General features: G+C 63.6%; 3 protein-coding genes across 4 annotated transcripts; all 3 read right to left on the bottom strand.

Annotated features, from left to right (window-relative positions):
* Window positions 1-681: 681 nt before the first annotated feature.
* Window positions 682-5638, bottom strand: CHRNG (cholinergic receptor nicotinic gamma subunit). Of its 2 annotated transcripts, XM_037521933.2 has the most exons (12): window positions 5528-5638; window positions 5196-5335; window positions 4934-4978; window positions 4669-4778; window positions 4033-4188; window positions 3294-3391; window positions 2818-3018; window positions 2580-2694; window positions 2280-2394; window positions 1373-1583; window positions 1063-1196; window positions 682-858 (listed from the first exon to the last, which is right to left on the bottom strand). In XM_037521933.2, the coding sequence occupies exons 1-12, from the start codon at window positions 5580-5582 to the stop codon at window positions 685-687; spliced, it is 1554 nt and encodes a 517-aa protein (XP_037377830.1). In that variant the 5' UTR covers window positions 5583-5638; the 3' UTR covers window positions 682-684. The 2 variants fall into 2 exon arrangements, with proteins under 2 accessions (XP_037377830.1, XP_037377831.1); XM_037521934.1 differs by lacking the exon at window positions 4033-4188 and having other exon boundaries at window positions 685-858; window positions 5528-5582.
* Window positions 5639-8914: 3276 nt separating this feature from the next.
* CHRND (cholinergic receptor nicotinic delta subunit) lies at window positions 8915-17247 on the bottom strand. The gene is made up of 13 exons (XM_037521932.2): window positions 17178-17247; window positions 16819-16964; window positions 16436-16480; window positions 15816-15925; window positions 15512-15667; window positions 15182-15291; window positions 14270-14470; window positions 13052-13163; window positions 12860-12974; window positions 11864-12068; window positions 11659-11777; window positions 10229-10411; window positions 8915-9178 (listed from the first exon to the last, which is right to left on the bottom strand). Exons 1-12 carry the CDS (start codon window positions 17227-17229, stop codon window positions 10229-10231), a joined length of 1554 nt encoding a protein of 517 aa, XP_037377829.1. The 5' UTR covers window positions 17230-17247; the 3' UTR covers window positions 8915-9178.
* Window positions 17248-17870: 623 nt separating this feature from the next.
* On the bottom strand, window positions 17871-22490 carry PRSS56 (serine protease 56). Its single transcript, XM_037522155.1, is given in 17 exon segments — window positions 17871-17959; window positions 17962-18160; window positions 18525-18631; window positions 19012-19343; window positions 19403-19487; window positions 19490-19510; window positions 19684-19841; window positions 20055-20169; window positions 20399-20443; window positions 20446-20673; window positions 20676-20726; window positions 21141-21176; window positions 21179-21263; window positions 21406-21459; window positions 21652-21739; window positions 21816-21915; window positions 22385-22490. Coding segments are annotated over 17 exon segments (1899 nt in total).
* Window positions 22491-24481: the final 1991 nt, after the last annotated feature.

The following is a 24481-nucleotide window of genomic DNA, read 5'->3' as shown; positions in this document are numbered from 1 at the left end:
CTCGTCTCCACCAGCCCTTGGGACCAGCCCTGGTCTTTGAGAAGAGAAGAGGGTTCTGTTTTCCAGGTCATAGAATCTTCCTTAGAGTATCTAAGTTTGGGTCAGAATTGGGAAATCTGGACTCCAATCCTTAATCACCAGTATTCCGGTAAAGAACAAGAAGAGAGGAAACCCCAATTTGCCCATCTGAAACCTGATGGAACAGTGTTTCTTGTTGGCCATGATTCTGTGAAGAGCTTTTAACTGAGAAAAAAAAAAAAAAAGATAAAACTCAAGGAATCTTTTGTGTCGCCAATGCCAAAAAAAATGGCTATGGATGGAAGGGTCACTGGTATAGTTGTTAGGTATTTGCAGTACCCATGGGTGCAGGGGCAGGAGATGCCATCCAGATTGGCTGCTGCCCTTCACACCTGTTTTGACTCTCCCTCAGGAACCTGGAGGGATGGGCCCCCACCTAGTTGCGGGCATCATACTAAAGAGTCCTCTCGAGGTTCTGAGATGATGAGAATTGATAATGCTTTGCTGAGGAGGGGGAGCCAGGAAGGCAAGCCAGGGCCACCGACTCCCACCTGCCCACCCATCCCCAGCCACTCCAGAACTTGAGCCCATTCTTTTATTTCCGCCAGAGGGCACAGGCATGGCAGCAGCACAGGCACGGCAGCAGCCGAGGCTCCCCCTGGCGGCTCAGTCAGGCAAGGGCAGGTAGGGGCGGGGGTCTCCCGGGAATGGCAGGGCTGGCACCCGGTTGTAGTGGGCCAGGAGGAAGATGCCAGCAGTGCCGCAGACGAAGAGCGAGAGCATAGCCAGGAAGCAGACGCGGTCCAGCACACGGCCCACCAGGAACCACTCCTCGCTCCCCTGGGGGCGGGAGGCAGGGTGTGGGGTGAGCGGCCACAGCCCCAGTCATGCCCTGAATCCCTGGACAGTTTCTTGGTCCCATCTCATCTACTTGCTGCCTTCCTCCATGACCCCACCCCACGTCCCTCCCATCCCATGGCCCACCACGACCACCCTACTCACACTCCCCACCACCAACGAGGCTCCCCCTGGCGACGGGCTTACACTGTCAAAGTGGCTCTGCTGGTGGCGGGCACGGGCAATGAGGTTGCAGGCTTCCACGCAGGCCTGGATGGCTGGGGCGGCCTGCTTCAGGCTGCCACATAGCTCCTGGTGGTGGCCTGGCTCCGGTCCTTTCTCTGATGAGAGAAGGGACACTTGGGCCAGAGCATGGAAGAGGAACAGGCAGAGAAGGTAGCCTCTCCTGCGGGACCCCAACCTGGACACTTGCCCAGCACTCATCCGCTCCGCCTGGCACTGTGGCCAGCAGACAGCCCTGGCGTGCGGGGGAAGAGCCCTACCCGCCCCGCCTCACCTAGCTTCTCCAGCGCTGCCCTCACCAGCCCGTTGCGCTGCCGCTGCCGGAAGAGCAGTTCACTGCGGGGCAGGCAGAGGGTCATCTCGGCCCCCGCTGTGACTGCCCGCCCGGCGCCACTCTGTAGCTGGGGCCGGGCATCCTGCACAGCCGCCGGGGCTGGCGGGCGCATGTGCATCCGCAGCAGCTGGGGCACGAACCGCAGGAACACCTGGAGAAGGGACGGCCTGGAGGACTTAGATCACAGCCAGCAGCCCTGGGCATGTGGGCAGCCAGGCTAGACTTCAGAGCACAAGGTGAGAATGGCACGAAGGGCCCAGAAGCATCACTGTGGGGACTGTGGCTTTGCCCTGGCACAGCTGGGCTGTTCTGTGACAGGGCTGAGCCCGGGTCTCCAAACTTTTGTGCACATCAGAATCACCAGGGCACTTGTTCAAATACAGATTCCCAGGCCCCAGCCCTGCTCTCGCAGCCTAGGATGCCTGGGGAGGCCCTAGGAATAGGCATTTGTGACCAGGGCCCCAGGTGACTGCTGCAGGTGGGCGGCAGAACACGCAGTCCGGGGCCAGAACTACCTGGGAAGACTGCTGCCCCCTTCACTTTCTAGCTGGGTGATCCTGGGGGAGCTACTTGCCCTCCCTGGGCCTCAGTCTCATCTCCAAAATGGAGATGATACCAATGCCCGCTTCGCAGGGGTTCTATGAAGATGAAATAATTAGCATGCATACGTATCAAATGCCACTTAGCAAGCACTGGATGTCATGATCACATAAGCAATTCACATGCTTCAAGTCACAGGCGGGGCAGGCTTGCTGGTGGCTGAGGCAGGCCTGGGGGGCAGAGGGAGGAGCGTGTGAGTGGACTGGGCAGGAGGATGCTGGGGGGGGCAGAAGGGGCCTGGCCTTGCCTTTCGGACCCCGCGGGCCATGGCGTGCGTGTGTGGGGACCTCAAGGACACGTTGAGCACGACCACAGCGTTCACGACAATGAGGATGGTCACCGCCAGGAGGAAGGTCAGGTACCTGTCAGGTACAGTGGGCTGGAGGGGGCTGGGCTGGCCATTCTGCTCTTGTCCCCAGCCACCCCTCCACATCCCAGGGGGTAAGGGGCGGGCACTGAGGATCCCACCGCTGGAGGATGGCAGGCAGTGTGCCCAGGGTTCTTGAGAAGGGAGAGAGAAAGTGGGCGGCAGCCAGACCAGCCTTACTTGCTGATGAGGGGCACCGCCTGCGAGGTCTCAGGCACCTTCTTGGCCACCAAGAAGAGGAAGACGGTCTGGGCGAGCAGCACGTTCACGGCCACGGTGCACTTCTGACCACCAGCTGCCGGACACCCAGCGACCCTGAGAGCAGCTCTCCACCTCCCCCGCAGGGCCCCGCTGCCACCCCCAGGGGCCCACTGCCCCGGGCCCCCCGCCGGCGTCAGCCCCCCGCAGGCCCCGGTACCCTTGGCCGGCAGGAAGTAGATGAGGATGGCGACCGAGGAGATGAGCACGCAGGGCGCGATGATGTTGATGACGTAGAAGAGGGGCTTGCGCTGGATGAGCAGGTAGAAGACCACCTTCTGGTGGCCGGCTTCCTCGGCCGGCGCGCCCGCGTCCAGCAGCGTCTTGGCCGGCCGGTGGCGGATGGCCCACTCCCCGTTCTCTGTGGGGCGGGCCGGGTGGGCGCGGGCAGCGTGGGCGGGCCAGAGCCCCCTTCCTGCCCGGCCCAGGCTGCGGGAGTGCCCGGACAGTGCGGAGGCCGGTGCCCAACCCCCACCCAAACTGGAGGGGCCGGGGGGAGCCAGAACTCAGCTGGGCTTTGGAAAGAAATGTGTTTTCTGCTTTACTGTAGGTTTCCTCTCCAGCTGCCTGGGACAGGGCATGACGCGGGCCTGGCCCTGCCCCGAGCCAGGTCCAGTGGGGCCCTGGGTGAGGTACCTGTGAAGGCCTCGGGGTCAATAAAAATCCACTCGATGGTCCGGCCTGCTTCCTGGCTGAGCTGCAGGTTGATCTCGCTGGTGCTGTAGGTCTGGGACCTGGGGAGCCAGGGAAGCGGGGTGGGGAACCTTCACGAGTGTGGAGGTCCGTTCGGGAAGTCCCACAGGTGCTCACGGAGGACGACTGTGGGCAGTTTTAGCTGAGTCGTCCACGAAACCCAGGTGGCCAGTGGGGGGACTCAAGAGGCTGCAAGAACTGGGATCCCTCTGCGCTCTCCCTCCCACTGCCCAGAGGACAGCAGGCTTCAATGGCTAGAACACAGAGCAGCCAGGCGGCACCTCCCAGGCCTGTGTTTGAGGAGGATTCCCCTGCCAGGCCCCTGGGAAAAGCCAGCTCCTCTGAAAGAGGACGGACTCACCCCACCTGCCCCCGCCTGCCCCTTCCGGGGGGGGTGTGGGCTGGAGTGGTTTGTGTGTGTGGTGCACACGTGTGCGCATGCATGCAGGTTGTGCAAGGGTGGAAGCCTTCTCACCCAGGCACCCGAGACAGTCATTTCTCCCCTGGGGGCACAGGCAGGGAAACTGAGGCTGTGAAGGAGGATGGGGGGTGGGGAGACTAAGGCATCATCAGGTGTCTGGGCCACCAAGAAGAGGAACCAACCAGAGGTCTTGAGTCCTGCACCCCCAGCCCGGGTCCCTCTTGGGGCCACTCTTAACGCTCCCCCCATAAATGGTCTCACTGGAAGACGAGGGAGCAGTTCTGCCAGTCGAAGGGGAAGTAGGTGACAGAGACGGGGCAGGCAGAGCGGAAGATGGCGGGTGGCAGCCAGTAGACGCAGCCGTCGGGGGACACGAGCACGTTGCAGTAGAGGGCCACCTCGAACACGCCGTCCACGCTGCGCACGGGCAGGCGGGAGCTGCAGTCTCCCGCTTCTGCCCCAGGACGGGGCCTGGGCCCCGACCCTTCCCAGCCAGTCACACCCCCGCCTGGGCCCTCCCAGCCACCTGACCTGCCACCTCCACCCGCCCACAGCCCCCCTGCCACCACCCCCATCTCCAAAGCAAAGCTTGGCCGGCTGCTGAGCTCTGGCTTTGCACTAGAGGGGGCACTTTCTGAACCTGTCTGGTTGGCCCCTGGCACTGCCGCAGGCGCAGTCCTGGTCCCCAGGGTCCCGGGAGAGGTGGGCCCTGCCCAGAGGTGACCCAACTGGGTCCTCAGTGAGCACCCTGCCCTCCGTACCTCCCTGGCCAGCACTCCCAGCTCCGAGGGGCCCCAGGGCTGCACCCCCGTCCACCATCTCTTTCCCCGGAGCCCGTTGGACGCCTGGCCCCTGCCCCTGTGCCCTTGGCCTCCCGGCCCTGCCGCGCCTGCTCACTTGTTCTCCAGCACGACATCGGGCCGCCACACCATGGTGGACGGCACCCGCAGCACCCACAGGCCTTCGTAGTCTTGTGGGTCCCAGCGCAGGCGGTAGTCACACCACTGCTGTGGGGAGGGCGAGGTGCCAGGCCTGCTCCCTGCTGCACCCCCTCACCCCACGGGAGCCCAAGATGGGAGGGCAACAGGCAGCTTGGAGGGCCTTGGGGCTCCGGGGTGGGGGGCCCGCTAGGGGGAAAGAGGGTGACAGGGTGCCCTCTTACCATCTCTATCCAGACGTTGGTGGTCAGGGCCTCTTCTCGCTCGTTCTGGGGGTGCAGAATGGAGCGCTGAGCCCCCATCACTTGCCCTTCCCAGATATGAGTCCCCACAGGCCTCCTTGGGGTCCTCCAAGCAGGTTTTCCAGCTCCTGGTGTCTCCTTGGGGGCCCTCCTCTCTCCTCCCAGGCTGCTGGAACCCCCAGTCTCTCCCTGGTGGGTCCCACACAGCCCCCTCGCCCCCACATCCTGCAGGCCTGCGGCTCACCAGGGAGATGAGGTTGGTGAGGGTGAGCTTCAGGCTGACGTTGACCACGTCGGAGTCCCGCTGTGCGGGCCGCAGGTGGGGGTTGTAGTTGTGCATCAGGTCTGCGAGCAGACGCTCCTCCTGGTTCCGGCCCTCGGCTCCTGCAACAGACCCAGTGAGCCTGGGCGCGGGGCTTGGGCAGAAAGGGGGTGGGCCCGGGCGGAGACGGCGCGGCCTGGAGAAGCAGGGAGCTGGGGCTGGAGGGCCGGCTTCGTTCGTTCTCTAGGCCCTCTGTGCCCTGTGCCCTTGACCTCTGCTCTGGGCCACCCCGGACCCCCGCCCCATGTCCGCACCCAGGCAGCCGGCCAGCAGCAGCGGCAGCAGGAGCAGCCCCCGGCCCCCTCGCATGGTGCCACAGCTCTGTGCAGCGACAGGGGTGGACGGCAGCTCCCCGGGTCTGGGGCTGAGAGAGGCAGGGGCTCGTGTAACAGCCCACACTCCCACCCCAGCCTGCCGGGCCCGGCCCCACCAGCTGTCGGACCACAGCACCGTCAGCTGTTCCCGCATGGGCACAAGGTTGGCTCAGGTTACCTGGACTGCGAGGGGACAGAGGGGCCCGTCTTCCCCAACAGAGACGGTCTAGCCTCCGTCCCCGCGCTGACTCCATCCGAGCTCCAGCTGGGGGCCTGAGGACCCAGCCAGGGACAGATGGGTGTGGGAGGGAGCCCAGGGTGCGGAGGATGTCTCCCTCCTGCTGCTCCCTCCTCCTGCTCCCCTCAGTGGGCAGGTCCCGGGGAGGGTGAAGGCTGACGAGCAGGCAGGCTTGTTTTGTGTTTGAGCTGGTTGAAGATCCCAAGCTTCCTGCCAGCCTGACATCTTTGTGGGCCACCGCTGGGCCGGGACCCCAAGTGGACAGCAACCACACTATTTGCATCTCCCAGGTTTGACATAACACAAATTACGGTGCCAGCTCAGGGCCTCCCAGTCTTTGGGACACAGGCCTGGCCAACTTTGAAGGAAGGGGGCCTGAGAAAGATCTGGATCTTGGGACTCTTGTGAGAGTCCTAAACAGGGGCTCTTCGTGGGGACCTCAATATTTATTAGTCATCTGGAGACCCATGGAGCCCACAGTAGGTGGCAGGTCCAGCACCAGGCCAGGGGACCAGGGTGCCCCCGAGGTGCTCACAGGAACCCACAGTCCCATGGACAACAGGTGAACGACAGCTGGTGGCACTGGAGAGTGGGGTGAGGGGACCCAGAAGGGCTGGAAAGCAGGCTCCATCCACTCTGGTTTGTGGTCAGGGGAAGGGCAGGGCTGAGGCCACCAAGGAGTCAAGGGACTTGCTGGCCACGGCCACGGGTTCAGGCCTCCTGCCCCCATCCCCAGTACCCAGGTCAGCCAGTCCCAGGATATGGGTGAGGCAGAAAACGCGCGTCCTGTATGTGCCACCCAGTCTTTGGCAGCCCAGGGGCAGGGTGGTGGAGGGGCACTGCCATTTAAAGACACGCTCTCCCCCCCACCCCCCAAATAATGCTATGCGTGGTGTTTCACTGTGTCAGAAAATCGGGAGTCACCAAGGTGCCCATCCCAATGAGGCTGGCTCAGACCCCAGCTGCCCCCAGTGGGGTCACAGGTGGCCCCGTCCTCGGGGGTGGGGCGGAGGGAGGTGGCAGCAGCGGCATGGGCTTTCCCATCGTCACTGTCCCCTGTGCCGTGGGAGGCTCGTCTGCCATCCTTGCTGCAGTTAAGCTCTCGGGTTCAATTTGCCTTGACAGCCCCCCACTTGGCTCTCATTGCCCTTGAGTGTGTAGTCCATGCCCCTCTCCCCTCTCCCCGGTGCCCACCACCCCCAGACTCAGTCCCTCGCCATTTCGCTGCAGTTTCTCCCCTCGCTTCTCCCCTCTAAGACCACACTTTGCCAAAGACCAGGAGTGGGTACCCCTCCCCAGCGCCCGGGGCACAGGGGGTCCTGACCCCCCAGTGTTGGGAGGGGAAAGGAGTCTCTGGAGGGGGACCCCATCTGATGTGAATTGTGCCCCTCCTACCTATGAAGATTTCAACGATCATTCCCCGCTTTCTCTGGGGGGGGGTGCTCTGGGAGGCTGAGAAGCGTCCTGGTGTGCTCAGGAGGGTGCGTGGCCTTCCTGGAGGGGAGAATGGCAGGAGGGGCCCTCTCAGAGCCCGTCTTCTGTTCACGCTGTTCCTCGGGAATAACTCCTCCTTTGCCATCTTTTGCTCTCGAGCCTGGGAGAGCCAAGTGCCCCCTTCCGGGCTCCCCAGGCAGCCCTGTCTCTCCAGGCAGCCACAGCGCTTTCCACAGACCACAGGCCCTGTCACCAGGGCGCCCAGTCTGTTGGCGCCTTTGCCCAGAAGCCTGCGCTCGCAGGCACCTCTGCTCACGTTCAGTGAAGGTGCAGACATTGCTTTGTTAGACACAGCGCTGGTGCACACGCAGCAGAACGCACTAAACTTTATTATAATGTTTATTGCAAGGATCTGGAGCTGAACCTGCAGTCTCGCGAGGGGCTTGACCAGTGGGGTGTGCGGAGGTCAGCTGAGGACCGCAGGGGACAGCTTCTACTTCCTGAGGAAGGGGGTCAGGAATGGCAGGCCCCTTCCCTGCCTGGGGCAGAGACGTGAGGCGGGGCGCCCAGGCGCTTGCCACCACTGCCTCGCCGTTCTCCGAGCGTGGGGAGAAGGAAACTTCATCTACTTGAGCCATCTTTGAGTTTCATGTGCCTGCGGCCCCATGTCTTCATCGCCCTCTGAAAGCGGGTGGGAGTCCCACCGGCCTACAGACAGTGTGTGGGGGCACCCCCTGGGGTCATTGAGTGTGAATTCCCGGGAGGGAAGGAGATAGACTTCCATGTCACCCAGACAGGGGACCAGGTCCGACAGCACCCTGGGGTGGGGTACTGGGGGGGTGTGCTGTGGCCTTGGGAACCTGCACGAGAGGTAACCCTGGTCAAGGGTGGCCATTGGAGTTTGTCTGCTCTACAGAGTTTGCAGCCTCCAGAACAGGGTCTGACTGTGACTCCAGACTCCCCTGGGGTGGGGCGGAGTGGGGGTGGGGTGCGGCGCTGGGGCTGGACTCTGCAGGCCCCACTGCCAACAGCACCACCATGTGGCAGAGAGATGCAATGGCACTCGCGGGCAGGGGGTGGGTGGTGCTGGTGCCCACAGGCTAATCTCTGGGCAGGAGACAGGGACCTTCCTGGAGTCAGTGGAGATTCCAGGGAAGTCCCAAACTTCCTACTCAGGTGACAGGTGTAAGTCCAAGTTAGTTTTCCTACTCAGGGGAGGAAGTAAAAGATGTACACCTTGAATTTATGGATAGTGTGTATTGGAATTAACAAGAGTCAGTTTTGGTTATAAGTGGTTTGTCTTGTCTTTGGTTCCATCAAGAGACTAACGATCTCACGTTCTGTAAACCTGAGCCCATGGGATCCCTCTGCGATGTGAAGACCTTAAGCTTGCACAAGGAGGTAACAAATCGGGTGCTCTGCCTGCTCCAATCCATTGGCAGTCACCCACCAGGCTTAGATGCTGGAGAGCCTTGTGAGATGAGGGGTGAGTTCAAGAACTTGCAGGACACGTGTAAGTATCTTTACACCACTAATGAATTCGATGGTCACAAGCCATGAGCAGATGAGAAATGGAAGCTAAGAGATGAGGATGACTCACCCAAGACCCCACTCCTAGTGCTACATACAAACCACCCCAAGACTTTGTGTCATAAACAACATTTATCATCTCACACAGGTTCTGAGGGCCAGGAATTAGAAGCAGCTGAGCTGGGAGGTTCTGGCTCAGGGACTTTCATGGGGCTGTGATCTCATCTGAAGGCCCCATTGGGGCTGGAGGCTCCACTTCCCAGTTCACTCACATGGCTGTTGGCAGATCTTGGTTCATTGCCATGTGGGCTTCTCTGTCGGCCTTCTCATCACGCCAGCTGACTGCCCCAAAGCGAGAGATCCAATTGAGATGAGAATGAGGGGTGGGGCTGGAGGGAGAGAGGCAGAGAGAGAGGCTGCGGTAATGTCTCTGATAACCCAACCTTGGCAGTGACTTGTCATCACTGTTGCCTCATTCTACTGGTCACATAGACCAAGCTGGTGTGGGCAGGGGCTACACAAGGTGTGAGTTCCAGGAGGTGGGGGTTACTGGGCCATCTTGGGGGTGGGCCCCCATGTCTCCCAGCTCCTGTAGCCTCAGTCTTTGGCCCCTGGGATGGAATTGATAGGGGCTTCCTTTGGAGCTGAGTAGGTTTAGCAAAGGGAAACACAGGCTACTCAGTTAAATGTGAATTTCAGGTAAACAACGAAGGCTTTTTTAGTATAAATATGTCCCAGATATCTCGTGACAGCCCTGCTCGGGGAAGGGGAATAGACCCAGAGGAGCCACTCCAGGGAAGGCCGGGCCCTGGAGTTCTGGCACTGGGCATATGGCCCAGCTGATGGGCTGACCTCTGACCTCTGACCCTTCCACCCTCTCCTCAGCCTCTGCAAGGGCCCAAGGCAGAAGGGGCTGGGAAGGCCACTCTGCCACCCTGGCGCTCCCACCTCCTTTCCTGGGGTCTGGGAAGGAAGGTGCCCCCAACCTCAGCTCCAGATGGGGCATCAGAGGCCTGAGCTGAGGGCTCGGTGGGAGGAGCTCACCTGCTCTGGACCCACCTGGGGGATGGAGAAACAAGAAGAGGCCTCCCTGTCAGATTAGACACAGAGGGATTCTCCAAAACCAGCCCATGTGGCAGCCTCCCGGCCCCTGAGCTAGCCCCTGCCTCCTCCCAGCAGTACTGCCTCACCCGCCGGCTCCCCTATCTCGGGATGGCCCAGTTACCTGCACCTCAGCCTGGCACAACCAACTGGCTCAAGTCTCAGAGCCAGGGGCTGGTCTCCCCAGGGAGACTTACTACTCCCCAAACCCCTGTCCACGTGGCTTCTTGCCAGTTTTGGGCTGGGTCTTTGCCCACCCCCTTAGGTGCAACCCTTCCAGGCCCAAGGCCCAGCCTGAGGCTGCCCAAGGAGCTGGGTTGGGGGCAAGGTAGACCCACCTAGATGAAGCGCCTGTCCTGCTCTTGGTAGGAGAAGGGGTCCCCAGGGAAAGGCTGGGGGGGAGGCTGGTTGTAGGCTCCCTGCAGGAAGATCCAGGCCGTGCCCACCACCATAATGGGCGTGACCACAAACAGGCAGAGTCGGTCCACCGTGCGGGCCACGAGGTTCCAGCTGTCCTTCTCCTGCAGGTGAGGGATAGAGGCGGGGCAAGGTGGACCCTCCAACCCCATACCCATGGCCCCGAGCTGGCACCCAGAGACAGAGCCATGGTCTCAGGGTATCTGTGGGGGCTGCCCCGGACTTGCAGCAGGTGCAATGGGCTGCCGTGTTCCCAGCAAGGGCCTCGGACCACTCTGGCTGCAGGCAGGGCGGTCATTTTATCTGCCTAAGAGACAAAGAGCAGGGCCACAGCCTCTCTCCTCATTCCATAGCAGGTTTGGGGTGCTTGAGAGAGCTGGGGTGCTACAAGTCTCTCTCAGGGCTCGAAGGAAGGTGGGCAGGCCCACTCTCCTCCCTCACACCCCTCCCAGCCACTGGCACTATGACCAGCCCATGTGAGCTAGAGAAAGGCCCCCCTTTTTTAAGAGCATGATAGTGAGCAATCAGGCTGTTGTGTCTGGATCTCAGCTGTCCAGGCCAAGCCCAAGCAGGTATCTTAGCAACCCAGAGGAGAGGAGATGTCCAAGAAATAGCTGCTGGGCAGAACAAGCAGTGCTTAGACACCGAGAACACAGCCAGGCTGGACCTGGAGACCAAGGAGCTGCACCACGGCCGGTCACCCTGGAGCGGGCAAGGGGACCCGGCAGGGCCGGCCGAGCCAGGGCTGACGGAGAACAGCGAGGCGGAAAAACCAACAAGAAACTGAAGTGGATCACAAGAGCGGACTCGCCAGTCCTAACTACCGTGTTCTGGGCATGGAGGGAGCCGCTGCCTCCAGCTCTGGGGAAGGACACGGGCAGCCTGATCAGGAAGAGGCCGAGGGCGAAATGAACACAAAGCCTCTAACTCCGTGTCCTGGCTGAGCCCACCTGGCCGGTGCCCCCTAAACACAGGCACCAGCATGGGTCTCCCCACATGCAACATGGGCTGTGAGCCCCCTGGGGATACTCCCCCACCTGCACTCACTGCCAAACACACAAGACTAAGCCCTGAGAAGTGACAGAGAAATAAAGCGAGACCTCTGTGCTGCGCCGCAGGGACAGAAAGCGCTTGGCAGCCGGCAGCGAGCAGGGTGGAGGGGCGTCTGTTTCGGCCCTGCCCAGGCCACGCTGTGTGCCTGTCCCGGAGTCCCGCTGTGGTTTCTCGGCAGCGACTGTCCCCTCTTTGGGGGACCTGCCATCTGCACTCTAGGTTGTGGGTGTCGCTGACAGAGGACACGCTTGGTCAGTGTGACTTGAACGCCTGCACGCGGCCGCCCCGAGGGACTCACCTCGTTGTAATTGTTCTGGTCCCGCATGTGGGTGATGATGAAGTTGGCCCCGTCCACGGCTGGCTTCAGCTCGCTGAGGAGGTCCTGCTGGGCCTGCTCCGAGCCTGCTGGGGGCCGGCCTGTGGACACCGGGCCAGCGTGGGCGTGACGCCTCCCCCACCCCGCCGCCCACGGATGGGCCAAACCCCAGGCCCCCGGCACCCACGTGCGGTGGTGAGGCGCCGGGCCAGCCCGTGCCGCTCTGACTGCTTCTCGAACATGAGGTCGCTTCGGGACTTGAGCGAGAAGTACTCCTCGGCCTTGGAGATGTAGCCCAGGGAGCTGGTCCGGCGGACCAAGGCCCCGGGGCTGGGCCCATCCTGTGCCGGGCGGGACATGTACAGCAGCCTGGGCAGGGTCTCCAGGAAGAGCTGCGGCAGGCGGGGGACACCGAAGGGTCATCTGGCCAACCTGGGTCGCTTCACGCAGCCAGACTCCTGTGGCTCCGTGACCCGGGTCCTGCATGCTCCCCACCCTGTTACCCCGGCCCCTTCCCCTGGGCCCTTGGGTGGCTCCGACTCTCCCTCGTGACTCGGGCACAGAGCGGAACTCCTCTGCTGAGGTATGGAAAGCCAGAAAGTAAGAAAAATACCCCAAATGCGGAGCTTCCCGTTTCAAATGCTTAAACACCCAGAAAGTTGCTAAACCACCCAGCTGTCCCGCAACAGCCAGGTGGCCCTGCAGCAACCGTGAGGCAAGGACAGTCTCCTTCTGGGTCCTCTTTTTCACGGGGGAACAACAAATACACCACAGAGCGTGCACACCTTAAGAGGAGGCGGATTTTGACAGGTGTATCAAACTGTGCAAACACCACCCCAGCAGGATATCGAACATGAGCCCCCCCCATTAATTCCTACCCACCCCCAGAGGTAACCTCCACCTTGACTTTTGTCACTGAAGACTGGCTCTGTCTGCCCTTGAACTTCACAGAAGTTCCTTTCTGTCTGGCTTCTTTCCTGTAAGGATCTGACCCGGAAGGCCGTCCGGAGGGCGTGGATAGCAAGTGGTGGGTGCTTTTGGCCCCCATCATGGTTGCCCCAAGGAAAGGCAGAAGTAGGGTCCAAGAGGGACAGAGTGCAGGACACCCCTGCAGGAGTGCACCCCCTGCACCATTGGAGGGGAATTTGGACACAGCCCAGCTTTCCGCTAGGAGAGCTCTCACCTTCTTGACCCCCTCAGACAGCACGTGGGTGCTGGGTGTGCGGAAGTGGATGTTGAGCACGATGACGCAGATCACCACGACCATGGTCACCAGCACCATGCCGAAGAGCAGGAACCTGTGGACACGCAGAGTCTGGAGACCAGCCCCCCAAAATGCGAGGGGCATGGTGGGGGCGTGAGCGGTGTCACTCACTTGCCAATCAGGGGGATGGCCATGGACGTGGGGGGCAGCCGCTTGGAGATGAGCAGCAGGAAGACAGACTGGGCCAGGAGCACCGAGATGGCCACTGACGTCTTCTCACCACCTGGGGGGGCCCGGGCATGGCTGCAACCGCTGCCCCCCCCAGCCTGCCCCGAGGGTCCCACTGTGGTCCCGGCCTCACTGTTCACAGCGCCAGGCTGCCCAGATCAATGTCATAGGCGATGGCGCTAGGGTGCCCCGTTCAAGTCCTGCCTCGGTCACTTCCTGGCTGGCTGACCGTGGGCCAGTAGGCCAACCTCTGGGTGCCAGTTTTTCAATCGTTAAGCGCCGGGAGGACGAAGGGAGAGACCACATCCACTGCTCATCTCCCCGCCGGCTGCCATGGGCTGATCCGCTGCCGCTCAGCCCTCCTAAATCCCTGTTTTGTGCGTGTCCCACCTCGGCTCGGAAAGCTCCCGAGCACCCTGAGTGCACCAGGCAACACCTCACTTCTTAACCCTTCACTTAGAGAGCCCCGGCCCTGGCTGCTCCTCCCACTTGAGCCCAAGGCAGACACGTGGAGGCCGAGCGTCCCCTCCACAGCCCTGTCCCCGCCTCTTCCCTGCCTCTGGGCCCCCCAGCCTGGCTCTGCTCAAGCACCCCATTCCCAGGAAACCTCCCCCAACGCCACCCTACCCCTCCCTTGGGCCGGGGTTGCTCCTGCTGTCTCCATGGTGTCGGCAGGTGTCTGCCAGCCGCAGAGGGCAGTGGCCTTTACCTCGGGCACCCACTGAGCCTGGCTCATGGGAAATGTTCTGAAACGATTCTGGAGCCAAGTGAGCATCCATGACAGACACCCTTGTAGAAGCAGAGGACCGTAGGCTGTGTGAGCCCCTGCTCTGGCTTCCCAGAGACCCCCTTACTGGCCCACAGGCTCAACATTCGGTGCCTCTTGGTGCTAAACCCTCAGTCACACACGGTGACTTGACAGAGGCTTTCTCTGCCCTGAAGGAGGCACAGTCTGGGGGTGCTCCCCAGGGTCCTTGGGAAGTTGTTGTGTGGCAGAAGTAGGGTCCATGAGGAACAGAGCTCCCAGGGCTGCTGGACAGGGTCGCAGGGCCCCGCTCTCTCCTGCCAGCCGCCCGGACCCTGGGCGGGCAGCCCCAGGAGCAGTGAGTCCCAGGAGGCAGGGAGGGGCGGGGCAGGGGCAGCCCTGGGGGCGGGGCTCACTGTCTGCCGGCAGGTAGAAGACCAGGTTGACCATGAAGGAGATGAGCACGCAGGGCACCAGGATGTTGATGACGTAGAAGAGGGGCTTGCGGCGGATGATGAGGTAGAAGGTGACATCCTGCTGGCCAGGACTGTCCAGCGGGACGCTGGGGTCCATGTTGACCCGGGCCGGCCGGTGCACGATCTCCCACTCCCCGTTCTCTGAGGCGACACAGGGACACCGTGGGGTTGGCCAGCCCCAGGGCCAGGGCGACCTCGAGGCAGGAGGAGGGGCTCGAGGGGAGGAGCAGGTACAGCGGGGGTGGAGATGGACGTTTCAACCTCTAAGGGGGAATTCTCCTCTGGGACTGATTTTCCTTCCTCTCTTTGGAAAGAACAGAGCCGAGGCCAGATGTGGCTCAAGCAAGGAATCCCGGGGACAGCCAGGCAGTGAGCATGACACCCTCGCCCCGCGAGACGGTCCAGTCTGGGACCAGCGGATGAAGGTCCCCCCTGGTGGACAGGGGCATGCGGTGGGATCCCATAAAAACCCGAGCCCACAGACAGGGGCTCTGGGAGGATGCCAAGCCCCCTCAGCACGACAGCCGAGGCCCCCGCCTCACCCCTGGACCCTCCCAGGACAGGAAACCGCTTTCCTTACCTGTCAGCCCCCTTCTTTCCTGGGGATCCCTGCCCAGACCCAGAAGGGTCTTCTGGCCTGGGGGGCAGAGGGGAGCCCTGGCATCTTCTATCTACCTCGGGGACACGAGCCCCACGATGCTGAACGGGCAGCGCTAAGTGCGATTCTCAGCGGGGTGGGCATGTCTGCTCCACCGTGTCCGTGCACCTGGCAGTCCCTGCTCCAGTGCATGTCCGCGTGCGCTTCAGGGGGGGCCTGGGCCCCTGCCCGCCCACCAGGCAGGGCCCCGGCACCTGTGAAGCCCTCGGGGTCTATGATGATCCACTCTACAGGGTAGGAGCGGCCGTCCTCTTCCTCCTGCTTCAGGCTCAGGGTGATCTCCTTGGCTGTGTACTTGAGCGAGCTGCAGAGGGCAGTGGCACAGGCTGGGCCTCAGTCACCGCCTGGTGCCACTGATGGAGAAAATGCTAATAAAGGGGGCTCGGGGTCAGAGTGGGCCATTGTGGGGAGGGGGCTCTAATCAGGACAGAGCAGGGGCCTCTGTTCCGGGGGGCATCACTCATGTCCCTTGGCCACTGGCAGACTGCCCTGGGGAGCAGGGGTAACAGGAGAGGTGGGCGCACCTGAACTTGAGGGAGCAGTTCTGCCAGTCGAAGGGGAAGTAGGTGACAGAGATGGGGCAGGAGGAGCGGAAGATGGCGGGCGGCAGCCAGTACACGTAGCCCGAGGGGTAGAGGAGCACGTTGCAGGAGTAGGAAATCTGGAAGGAGCCGTCGTTGCTGGGGGACAGGGCCAGGGCCGCGTGAGAGCTGGCCAGCTGTGGGGACCGGCATGGTCGGGGGAGGGTGGCAGGAATGGGAGGGCAGGCGGAGCTTGGGGCTGGAGGGGCACTCAAGGAGGGGGGCAGAGGGACGGGGGGAGGCCAACTTGTTCTCCAGCACAATCTCTGGGAGCCACAGCATGTCAGGGGGCAGGCGCAGGACGCTGATGTTCCCAAATTCTTCCACATCCCACTGCAGCCGGCTATCCGTCCAGCCCTGGAAGTCCCAAAACATGTCAGCAGCAGGCTCTGCTGTTGTCCCGCGGCCCCGCTCCCCTGGGGGAAGACCGAGCAGGGTCTGGGAGCTGTGACAGAAGAGGGCTGTGGAAGGTGGGAGCAGAATGAGGCCTCAGGCCGCTCATGTGCAGTTGAGAGGGATGTGCACTGTGCAACTAGGGGACCATCTGTCCACGGGGACCATCTGTCCACGGGGACACAGCAGACTTGCTTCTGTGTGATGACTTCACACAGGTGGCAGGAGGGCGCCTGCCAGTCAAACCAGGATGCTGTGATCATTTGCCCATGGCTAGGAACCCTCGTCCACCAGAAAGCTTGCTGCGGGCTAGTGTCTGTACGAGGTGGTAGGAAGGACAGTTGGGCCTGGGGTTTCTTAGCAGGCAGAAGCCTGCCCCTCCACAAGGACAGCATCTGAGGCAGACTGGGGATCCCCAGGCAGTAGCAAGCACAGAGGAACCTGGACCCCCCAGGAGTGGGGTGTTCTCCTTACGTGCTCAATCCAGACATTAGAGGTGAGGGTCTCCTCGACTTCTTTCTGTAATCAGACAGGAAGGCTGTCCCCAGGACCCCGAGCCCTTCTTTCATGTGCACACGTTCGCCAGACACCTCCGCCCGGCTGCCCCCCAGGAGAAACCATGGGAACAGCCCCACCGGACTCCTGCCCAAGCAGCAGCCTTGGGTAGGCAGGCCAGGGGGCAGGGAGAGCACGTGGCTTCGGCAACGGGTCCTGGATGTCCATGGGGCACCCGGCACTGAAGCTGGAGATGGGCCTGAGGCCTGCGGGCGGGGGGAGGAGGGGCTTGGAGAACCTGGGAGCTCCAGGCAGAGGAGCCCCCACGGGCCCACGGGAGCCCAGTGTGGAGGGCGTCTCACCAGGGAGATGAGGTTGGAAAGGGTGAGGGCCAGCGTGACCTCCACGCTCTCCTCGGTGTGCGCCACGGGCCGCAGCTCCTTGTTGTAAGCCTTCTCCTCAAACAGGTGCCGGATCAGCCGCTCCTCCTGGTTCAGGCCCCAGCTGCCTGCAGAGGGACCCCACGGGAACACGGGCTGGGGCTGACACCCAGGAAGGGAGAGTGGGGGCCGTGGGGGTTGCCCCCCTTCTTCCTTTCTCCAGGAAGAAAGGGCAGAGGGAGTGAGGTCTGATGCAGGGGGAGGGAGCATCCTGGAGGAGGGGGCAGGCGAGGACCATGCCGCGGGGGGACCCCCTCAGCACGGGTGACGTCTGCTCTTACCACACACAGCCAGGGCGGCCAGCAGCCCCAGCGTTAACTCCGGCGCCTCCATCGATCGCGTCCCTCTGACCGGGTGGTGTCTGCCCCGGCTGCAGGGCTGGAGCGGGCGAATGTGGGGGGAGAGGACAGGTGCAGGGCGGTGGGGGCAAGGGAAGAGGCTGCCGGATATGCAATCTGACACTTCCTGGCTCCGCTGCTGGGCAGAGGCCCTGGCGCAGGTGATGAGGGGGTGAGGACAGCCGGCTGGCGCCCGAGGACAGGAGGCCAAGATCCCCAGCCGGAGCGCCCCACGGCCAGGGGTGGGGGCTGGAGGGAGACACCGGGCCTGGGGCGCCAGGCCCGTCAGCCGTGGACAGGAGAGGAGGGACAGGCAGACAGGCAGGCTCAGCTGGGGAGCTTCGCAGTCCCCCTCCGGTGTCTCTGTAACTTCTGCGGATAGTTTCTGGAGCGGGGCGCTCCCTGGGTCCCATCCCCAGAAACCTAACATCCATCCGCTCGGTTCCCACGCCAAGAAAGCGTGTTGTCTCTGCGGATCATAAGTACCATTTATTAAAGCAGCCGTGATTTCCCGAGGGCCCGTCCGGGGAACACACTGGCCTGCGTGCCCCCGCCCCTATGACCTCTCCGCTGTGGGGGTGGCCACTGGTCATCGGGCTCCCCGAACCCTTCCAGCTGTAAGTGGTTCGGACTTGACTATGGCTGCTTGGCTGGGGGGGTCTGAGGGTTGAGTGAGTGGGGGCTGCCCCTCCCCAGAGACTGGCCCTGCCTCACACCCACGCCCGACCCTCGGTTTCTGCTTCTGCCAGAGCGGCCCAGCGGAAGGCCCGCACGGCTTGCACCAGCAACCGCGGGGGGCTACGGGCCAGCGTGGCCGTCTCCAGGCCCACCAGGCTGCTGAAGACCACCGGCTGGCGCCCCAGGCCTGCCCGCACCCGGGCTGGGAAGAGCCCTGTCAGTGTCTTGGAGCGGAGGTCAGCCAGGACCTGCAGTGGGAGGAGAGAGCTCAGGGGCCCACACCCCAACCCTTGTGAGCCTCCTCCTGACTCCCAGAGACTCTCACAGACCCACTTCCCCTTCCAAACTCCCAACCCGCACATTTCCTGCACACTTGACACCCCTAAGCCCCTCCAGTCACACCCCCTGGACTCCCTGCTCACCCTCCCCTCACCCAGTGTGCAGCTCACAAACAGCTGCCCCCACCCCTTCCCTTTGCACCTCCCACCTCCACCCTGTGCAGCTGGGGGGAGGGTCTTCCCTCCTTCTGGGGAGGCTGCCCCTCCCTGCCCCCTACCCATTAGGTCAGCCTTCTGAGGCTACTGGGAGGCGTCTGGGGGGCCCGGGACTTGCCTCCTGAAAGTCCATGGCCAGGCGTTCCGAGGGGACCTGCAGGATCCAGGCATGGCTGTCCTGAAGGGAGGCCAGTTTCTGGCGCAGGGTCTCCAGCCCAGGGCAGCCTGCAGGAAGGCGGGAAGCCCTGGGGATGAGAGCACTGAAGCAGCGTGGAGGCGGGCATGGGGGGTGGGGCCTCCCAGAGGGCGGACTGTCACGGCACAGATGGGGAAATCGAGGCCCAGAGAGATGGTAACTCCAAGCCGGAGCATCTCCGTTGACACTGACAAAGGCCCAAACAGTCATCCGCCCCGGGGCGGGCCCGAGGAGAAGGTCTCCCCTTGCCCCAAGGGGTAACTTCCGCAGCGCAGACCCAAGGGTCCAGGGCACCCGCAGAGAACCCCCTTCGGTCCCTGCCAGCCCTTGGCCGGCTCCTCTGGCGACGGCCTGCGGGGGTGTCATTACCGCCAGCTCCCCGGCTCTGCTCAGGTTTCCTTTCCCCGACCTTGACGCCGGCAGCCGGTCTCCCGGGAGAAGCCGGGTAGGGGAGCGCGGGGGCTGGACGGAGCGCAGGGCCTGGGCCGGGCTGCAAGGGCGCGGGGTGCCTGGGTGCAGCCTCCGCTCGCGGGCAGCCGGCAGGGGAGGCTCCCGGGGCTCCCGGGGCCATGGAGCGCGGCGAGCGGGGGCCGGATCCAGACGCAGGATCCCCAGGCCCGGGGGAGCAGCTCCTGCGCGCCCCGCAGCGGTCCCAGCAGGGCGCGCGCCAGCGAGTGCAGCTCTGCGCGAGGGAGACGCGTCCCAGGGGCGGCCAGACGCGGGCCCGGCCCCTCCCGCCCCCTGCAGCCGCGGGACCCCGACCCACCGTCGCCGCCGGCGCGGCTGGCACAGCCCGAAGCTCACACGGACGCGCGAAGAAGGCGCAGCGCGCGGCGGCTCGGCCTGCGGGTCCTCGGGGCGCCCCGGGCCAGAAGCTCCTGCAGCCGGCTCGCGGCTGGAGGAGGCCGCTGGGGGGGGGGCGGGGGGCAGGGACCAGCTCACCCCTGCCTTGGCCCTTGGCCCTCCCCCGGAGGGGGCTTCGCCGACGCGGAAGGGGCCGGGGGCGCGCAGGGTGCAACGGGGACGTCCCGGGCCCGTTGGCGGCACAACTGGGGAGGGGACCCCGGAACCGGGCGCTCACCGCTCATCTGCTCCCGGAGCCAGTCCTCGAACACAGCCACGCGGGTGTGGACCCCCGGCTTCCCCGGCTCCCCGCATCCGTCCCCCAGGAGGTGACTCCATACAGGACCTCTGGGCGCGGGGCCAGGTTCAGAACATGTCAGGGGTCTCCAGAGCCCCCTGCGGAAACAAGAGAGCGGACACTGCCGAGACCGCCCCCCTCACCCGCGGCCTTTCCCCTGGCAGGTCCCGGCAGCTCTGAGCGCTAACGGGGTCCCCACCAGCCCTCGCTTTAGCGCAGGGGAAGCAGAAGCTCGGAAAGACGCTGCCCGGCCCCTGGGGAGCAGCCCACTCAGTGCCCTCCCGGCCCAGCCCAGCGGCTGGGGCTCACACCTGGCATGGTCGATGCCCCCTGCCAGGTAACCAGCACCGAACATGGCCCTCGGGCAGGTGTCAGCACTGAGCAGCGGCACCTGGGCCTCCCTCACCATCTCAGCTTCAGGCCCGTCTGCGGGGAAGAGAGCGAAGGGGGTTCAAGCTGGGAGGGCAAAGCCTCCCCCTCCACTTTGAGGACCCCCCACCCCCATGTCCTCCTTGATTCCTCCCCCTTTGCAAGACCAGGCAGCGTTTTGCGGAGGTCGGATTCCACACTCCCCGGCTTTCCCAGCGCCATTCCAAGGGCCCCCTTCTTTTTAGGCACACGTGCGGTGCACCCCGGTTTGGCCCTGCCTTATTGCCTTCGATGAGTGCCCCCCAGCCCGCCATGGGGCACACGGTGCCGGCGGGGGCTCCCTGACACCCTGAGGCAGGCACACGGGCGCGGCCCCAGCGGGGCCCACGGGCGTCCACAGCTGCACCAGGGCCAGGTCACCGTGGAAGGTCGGGGAGGGGGGCGGCGCTCAGCCCACGGGGCGCGGGGTGGGGGGCTGTTCTCAGTTCCGAGGACCTAGGAGCTGCCCTCTCACCTTGGGGTGAGGCAAGATGCGGCCCACTGGCACCTCCTCGGCTTGCACCCCCGGGATCCCTCGGCCAGCGTCACAGTCCCCAGAAGCTCCCTGGGGGCACGAGGCAGGGCGAGTGTGGCTGATCAGGCGGTCGGGGGGTACCGTGAGGTGCCCTGGAGTCCCCGCTCACCGCTCACGGGCACCCCCAGCGAGCCCGCACCCCGGGCCGTCTCTCCTCCTGGGGCATAGCCGCGGCGGGGGACACGCCACCTCCGGGGGTGGCGGAAGGTGCTGGGGCGCGGTGGGGAGGGGGAGTCGGCGCGCGGGTGGGGAAGAGCTGCGCCCCGGCTGGACCAGCGCGGCGCCTGGAGGTCGGGGAGCCAGGGAGGACGACGAGGCCCGCCAGAGGGCAGCAGAGACCGGCCCGCGTGTGACGCGTCGCCCCGCCGGCTCCCCCCACCACCCCGCAGGACCCGGGAAAAGAGAACTCGCTCCGGGGACCCCGGCTGGGCAGGGTTCTAGGGGCCGACCCACCCCGCGAAGCAGTGCGCCGCGGTGAGCACCCAGGACCCAGGACGCACCCAGGACACCGCAGCCTCACCAGCCAGGGCCAGGCCCCCCCAGGCGCCGCCCTGCCCCCCACGATGCTGCCGGGGACCTGCTCCCTTCACAGAGCGCGCCTCTCTCCACACGGTCCAGGGAAGGCGGGCGTGGCGTCACCAGGGACAAGTTCAGGCCATCCCCACCTCGGAGGCCCCTGCGGGGTCTCATCCCTGCCCCTCAGGACTTTCCAGCCTTGCCTGACTCGAGGGGATGCTGGAGGAGGAGATCTTGAGGCCTGGGGTGCCCAGATCCTGCCCAGAACAGAGCGTTGAGGCTCCTTGCCACGCTGGCGCCTTCCCTCCACCTCAGACTCTCCCGCCTGCTGTCACCTCCTGCCCCTCCCCACCCCCAGCATGCCAGGTCTGTTTCCGCAGCCAGAAGTAAGCCCGGGCTGTCCTGCCCTGTGGCCTCCGCACAGCTGTGCCCAGCCTGCCTGCCCCTGCCTGCTCGCAGAGGCCGTCAGAGGCATCGTCCGGCCGCAGCCCCACCTCGCCTCTGTCCCTGAGAAGGAGGGAGGCCCGCAGGGTGGGGCTGCAGGGCAAGTGGCGCAGTGGTCAGGGCAGGCTCACCAGGGCGGGAGGCACTGTGGTTGGCACAGCCTGGGCACCCAGACAGCCTGTGCTGCAGCTCCAGGGCCGCGCGAGCCACCGCCCCCCGGGCGCTTCTCTGGACAGCCTGCAGCGCCTTCGTCCCCTGGGCGGACAGCGCTGCTGGGACATGGCCTGACAGTCACGTGTGGTTGGGGAGGACTTCGGGGTGGCCCTTCTCACCGCAGCCTGGGAGCCCTGCCTGGGGAGCCCCAGGAAAGCAGGCTGGGCTCGGAATTCTCAGCCTGCAAACCTCTGTAACGCAACTGAGCTGGTGGGGGCCTCTCGTTAAAAACCTTGAAGGAAAAGCACCTGCCCAAAGGGACCGGCGTCACGGAACTCAGCAGATGGACACAGAATACCGGCGTGGAGTGGCCGGCCCCCCTTTGGGCCTGGAGAGCCAGCCTGGGGATGCTACCCTGGGCCCTCTGTCCCCTGCGGGACCCAGACTTTCCCCGCAGTGCTCTCCCCTCCCTTCCGCCCTGTCCTCCCCTCTCCCACCTGAATGGGAGCTCAGGTTTCCCTGCCCCAGACCCACCTCCTCTGTGCTCCGCCCACTGGGCCAGCCTTCAGGCCACCCCAGGCTCACCTTGCAGGGTGCTGGGGGGCAGGCGCATGTACAGTGGGTGCCCATTGGTGGACTCCCGGCCCCGGAGGTGCAGTAGCAGCAGCAGCAGCAGCAGAGCCAGCAGCATGGAAACCCTGTCCTCCCCCACCTGGGGTCCCCGCTCTAGGCACTTACCCTCTGCCTGCTGCCCGCAGCTTTCTGCCCCTGGGCACTGGATTCCTGTCCCTCAGATCATCTGGCGCTATTCTCTTACCTCGAAGTCACCTGCTTCCTTTGGTTGGCACCTCACCTGGCCCTCAGCTCCTGGAGCCCACAGGGAAATGAGGTGTGGGTGCTATATAAGGGCAGACTGGGGGGGCACAGAGGCGGGGGGCCAGGGTTGGGCAGGGAACGGGGTCATGGGTGTGACCCTCACCTTTGAAGTCTCATCACTGGTCAAAGGAGCCCCTGTTTCTGCAGCTCCATCAAAGAGGCCTGGACAGGCCAGAGGAGCTGACAGTTGGGCTGGGGGCCAGGCAAAGTGGGGCTGGGACGCAAGACTGGCCCCATCTCTGGTGGGGGGAGTCCCATCTGCCTCAACTCCGTGCTGGAGGCAGACACTCCTGGACAGGCAGGGTAAGGGGAGTTCAGGGGGTCCTCAGAAGCCCCCTTTCAGGAGGTGCCAGAGCTCCTGGCCCCTCTGCCCCTAATTGCTTGGCAGTGTCCCTGCCCAGTGTGGCCATTTCCAAAGATGATCAAAGCACCCTAGTTAGTGCCGTAATTGCCGCACTGGGGTGACTGGGTGGGAAGCGGCAGCTGGTGTTGGAGTGGCCCGTGGGGACATGAAAGGGCCCACCAGGGGCCCAGTTCCGGGAGCACAGCCCCCCGCAGCTCCTGCGCTCCGGCTGGCTTGGCCTGCCCAACATTGTTCTCCGAGGCCATGACCCGGATCCGGCAGGAAGGAGTCTGGAGTCTCACGGGAAGGGCCCCCATGGGCAGATCCCCTGGGACCGAATTCCCACCTGTGGCAGCGAGGAGGGGTCCTTCTGTCCCACAGAATGTCCTGGGGGTCCTCCCCCAAATCCTGCCCCTCAATTCCTACTGGTGATCCCAAGGTGGCTTGGGCCAGGCTGGTCTTTTTCCCAGGAGATTCAGTTAAGCTGTCACCTGGTAACAAAGTGTCCTTTCTTCCCCAGCCCTGGCTCCTTCTGTTCAGGTAAATGAACCTCTGATGAAACTTGCCCTCCACCCCCTGGCCCCCGCCACCCCAAAGTCAGAGCCCAGACCTGCGGAGAGAGCCCAGAGCAGTTCTGGGGCAGGATTTGGTGGGTGGGTGTAGAAAGGGGAGAGTCAGCTCTAGGTGGTCCTTCGGCCTATTCTTTCCATGCCACTGGGGGGGCAGAGCATGCAGCAACTCTTGTTCTTTTCTGAAACGCTCCTCCCCCTGGATTGCTGGGTTCCACCCTCATTTTGTTGTGCCCACCTACTTTGCCCCCCACCTCTGTGGGTACTGACCACAAAGAAGTTCCATCCTCGGGGGCTCCGTCGGAGGCGGCTGCCCACCCTGTACAGGCCTGGCCTCACTCACAGGCTCCTGAGAGCCAGCCCTGGGCATCTCCTGCCAAGTCGGCAGTGGGTGGCATGTTGGTAGCTTGAAATCAACCAGGTGGGAGTATTTACACCATGGAAATCAGCAAATGGGCCAACTCAGAACTCTATTTCTTGGGAGCTCCAGTTCAGCACTGACCAGCACACCGTGGTGCTCCCTCAGTTACCGCCTCAGCTCCTGAGATAATACCTCTGATTCAGGAATCCACAAAAATGCTGTCTGAGCTGGGATTGTGGGAGTGGCTTTCATAGATTTCATTGGATGATATTCATTAGATTATCTTTCCATCTAGATAAGCTGGGAGCCTACATAGGACACGTGTGTCTTCTTGATCCTGATCGCCAATTTCTTGATTGCGAGGATGTTAGGCCTGTATTCATTTAGCAAGAAAGTTAAATTCAAAGGAATTAGGGAAACAGGAAGAAAGAACACAGTTCAGATGCATTCACAGAACCTGGAGTAGTGTTCTGGAACAGGAACCGAGTGAAGGCACCCATGGGCCGGCTCTGGCCCAGGCTTTTATCTCTTAG

The sequence above is a fragment of the Talpa occidentalis genome, unplaced genomic scaffold, assembly GCF_014898055.3.
Source record: "Talpa occidentalis isolate TD23 unplaced genomic scaffold, MPIMG_talOcc4v2.1 talOcc4.3, whole genome shotgun sequence".
NCBI lineage: Eukaryota > Metazoa > Chordata > Mammalia > Eulipotyphla > Talpidae > Talpa > Talpa occidentalis.
Note: the sequence above shows the minus strand (reverse complement) of the source record. Positions and strands in the feature narration are given on the sequence as shown.

Bases quoted from the DNA above. Each gene is read 5' to 3' on its own strand.
- CHRNG (XM_037521933.2), bottom strand. From the start codon at position 5,582: ATGCGAGGGGGCCGGGGGCTGCTCCTGCTGCCGCTGCTGCTGGCCGGC. The intron at 3,019-3,293 runs GTACCTCACCCA...CCCGCCCCACAG, and splicing joins TGACCCCGAGGCCTTCACAG to AGAACGGGGAGTGGGCCATC. The intron at 1,197-1,372 runs GTGAGGCGGGGC...TTCTCTCATCAG, and splicing joins GGCAGCGCTGGAGAAGCTAG to AGAAAGGACCGGAGCCAGGC.
- CHRND (XM_037521932.2), bottom strand. From the start codon at position 17,229: ATGGAGGCGCCGGAGTTAACGCTGGGGCTGCTGGCCGCCCTGGCTGTG. The intron at 14,471-15,181 runs GTGCCGGGGCCC...GTGTCGCCTCAG, and splicing joins AGACCCCGAGGGCTTCACAG to AGAACGGGGAGTGGGAGATC. The intron at 12,069-12,859 runs GTGAGAGCTCTC...CGCCTGCCGCAG, and splicing joins TGTCTGAGGGGGTCAAGAAG to CTCTTCCTGGAGACCCTGCC.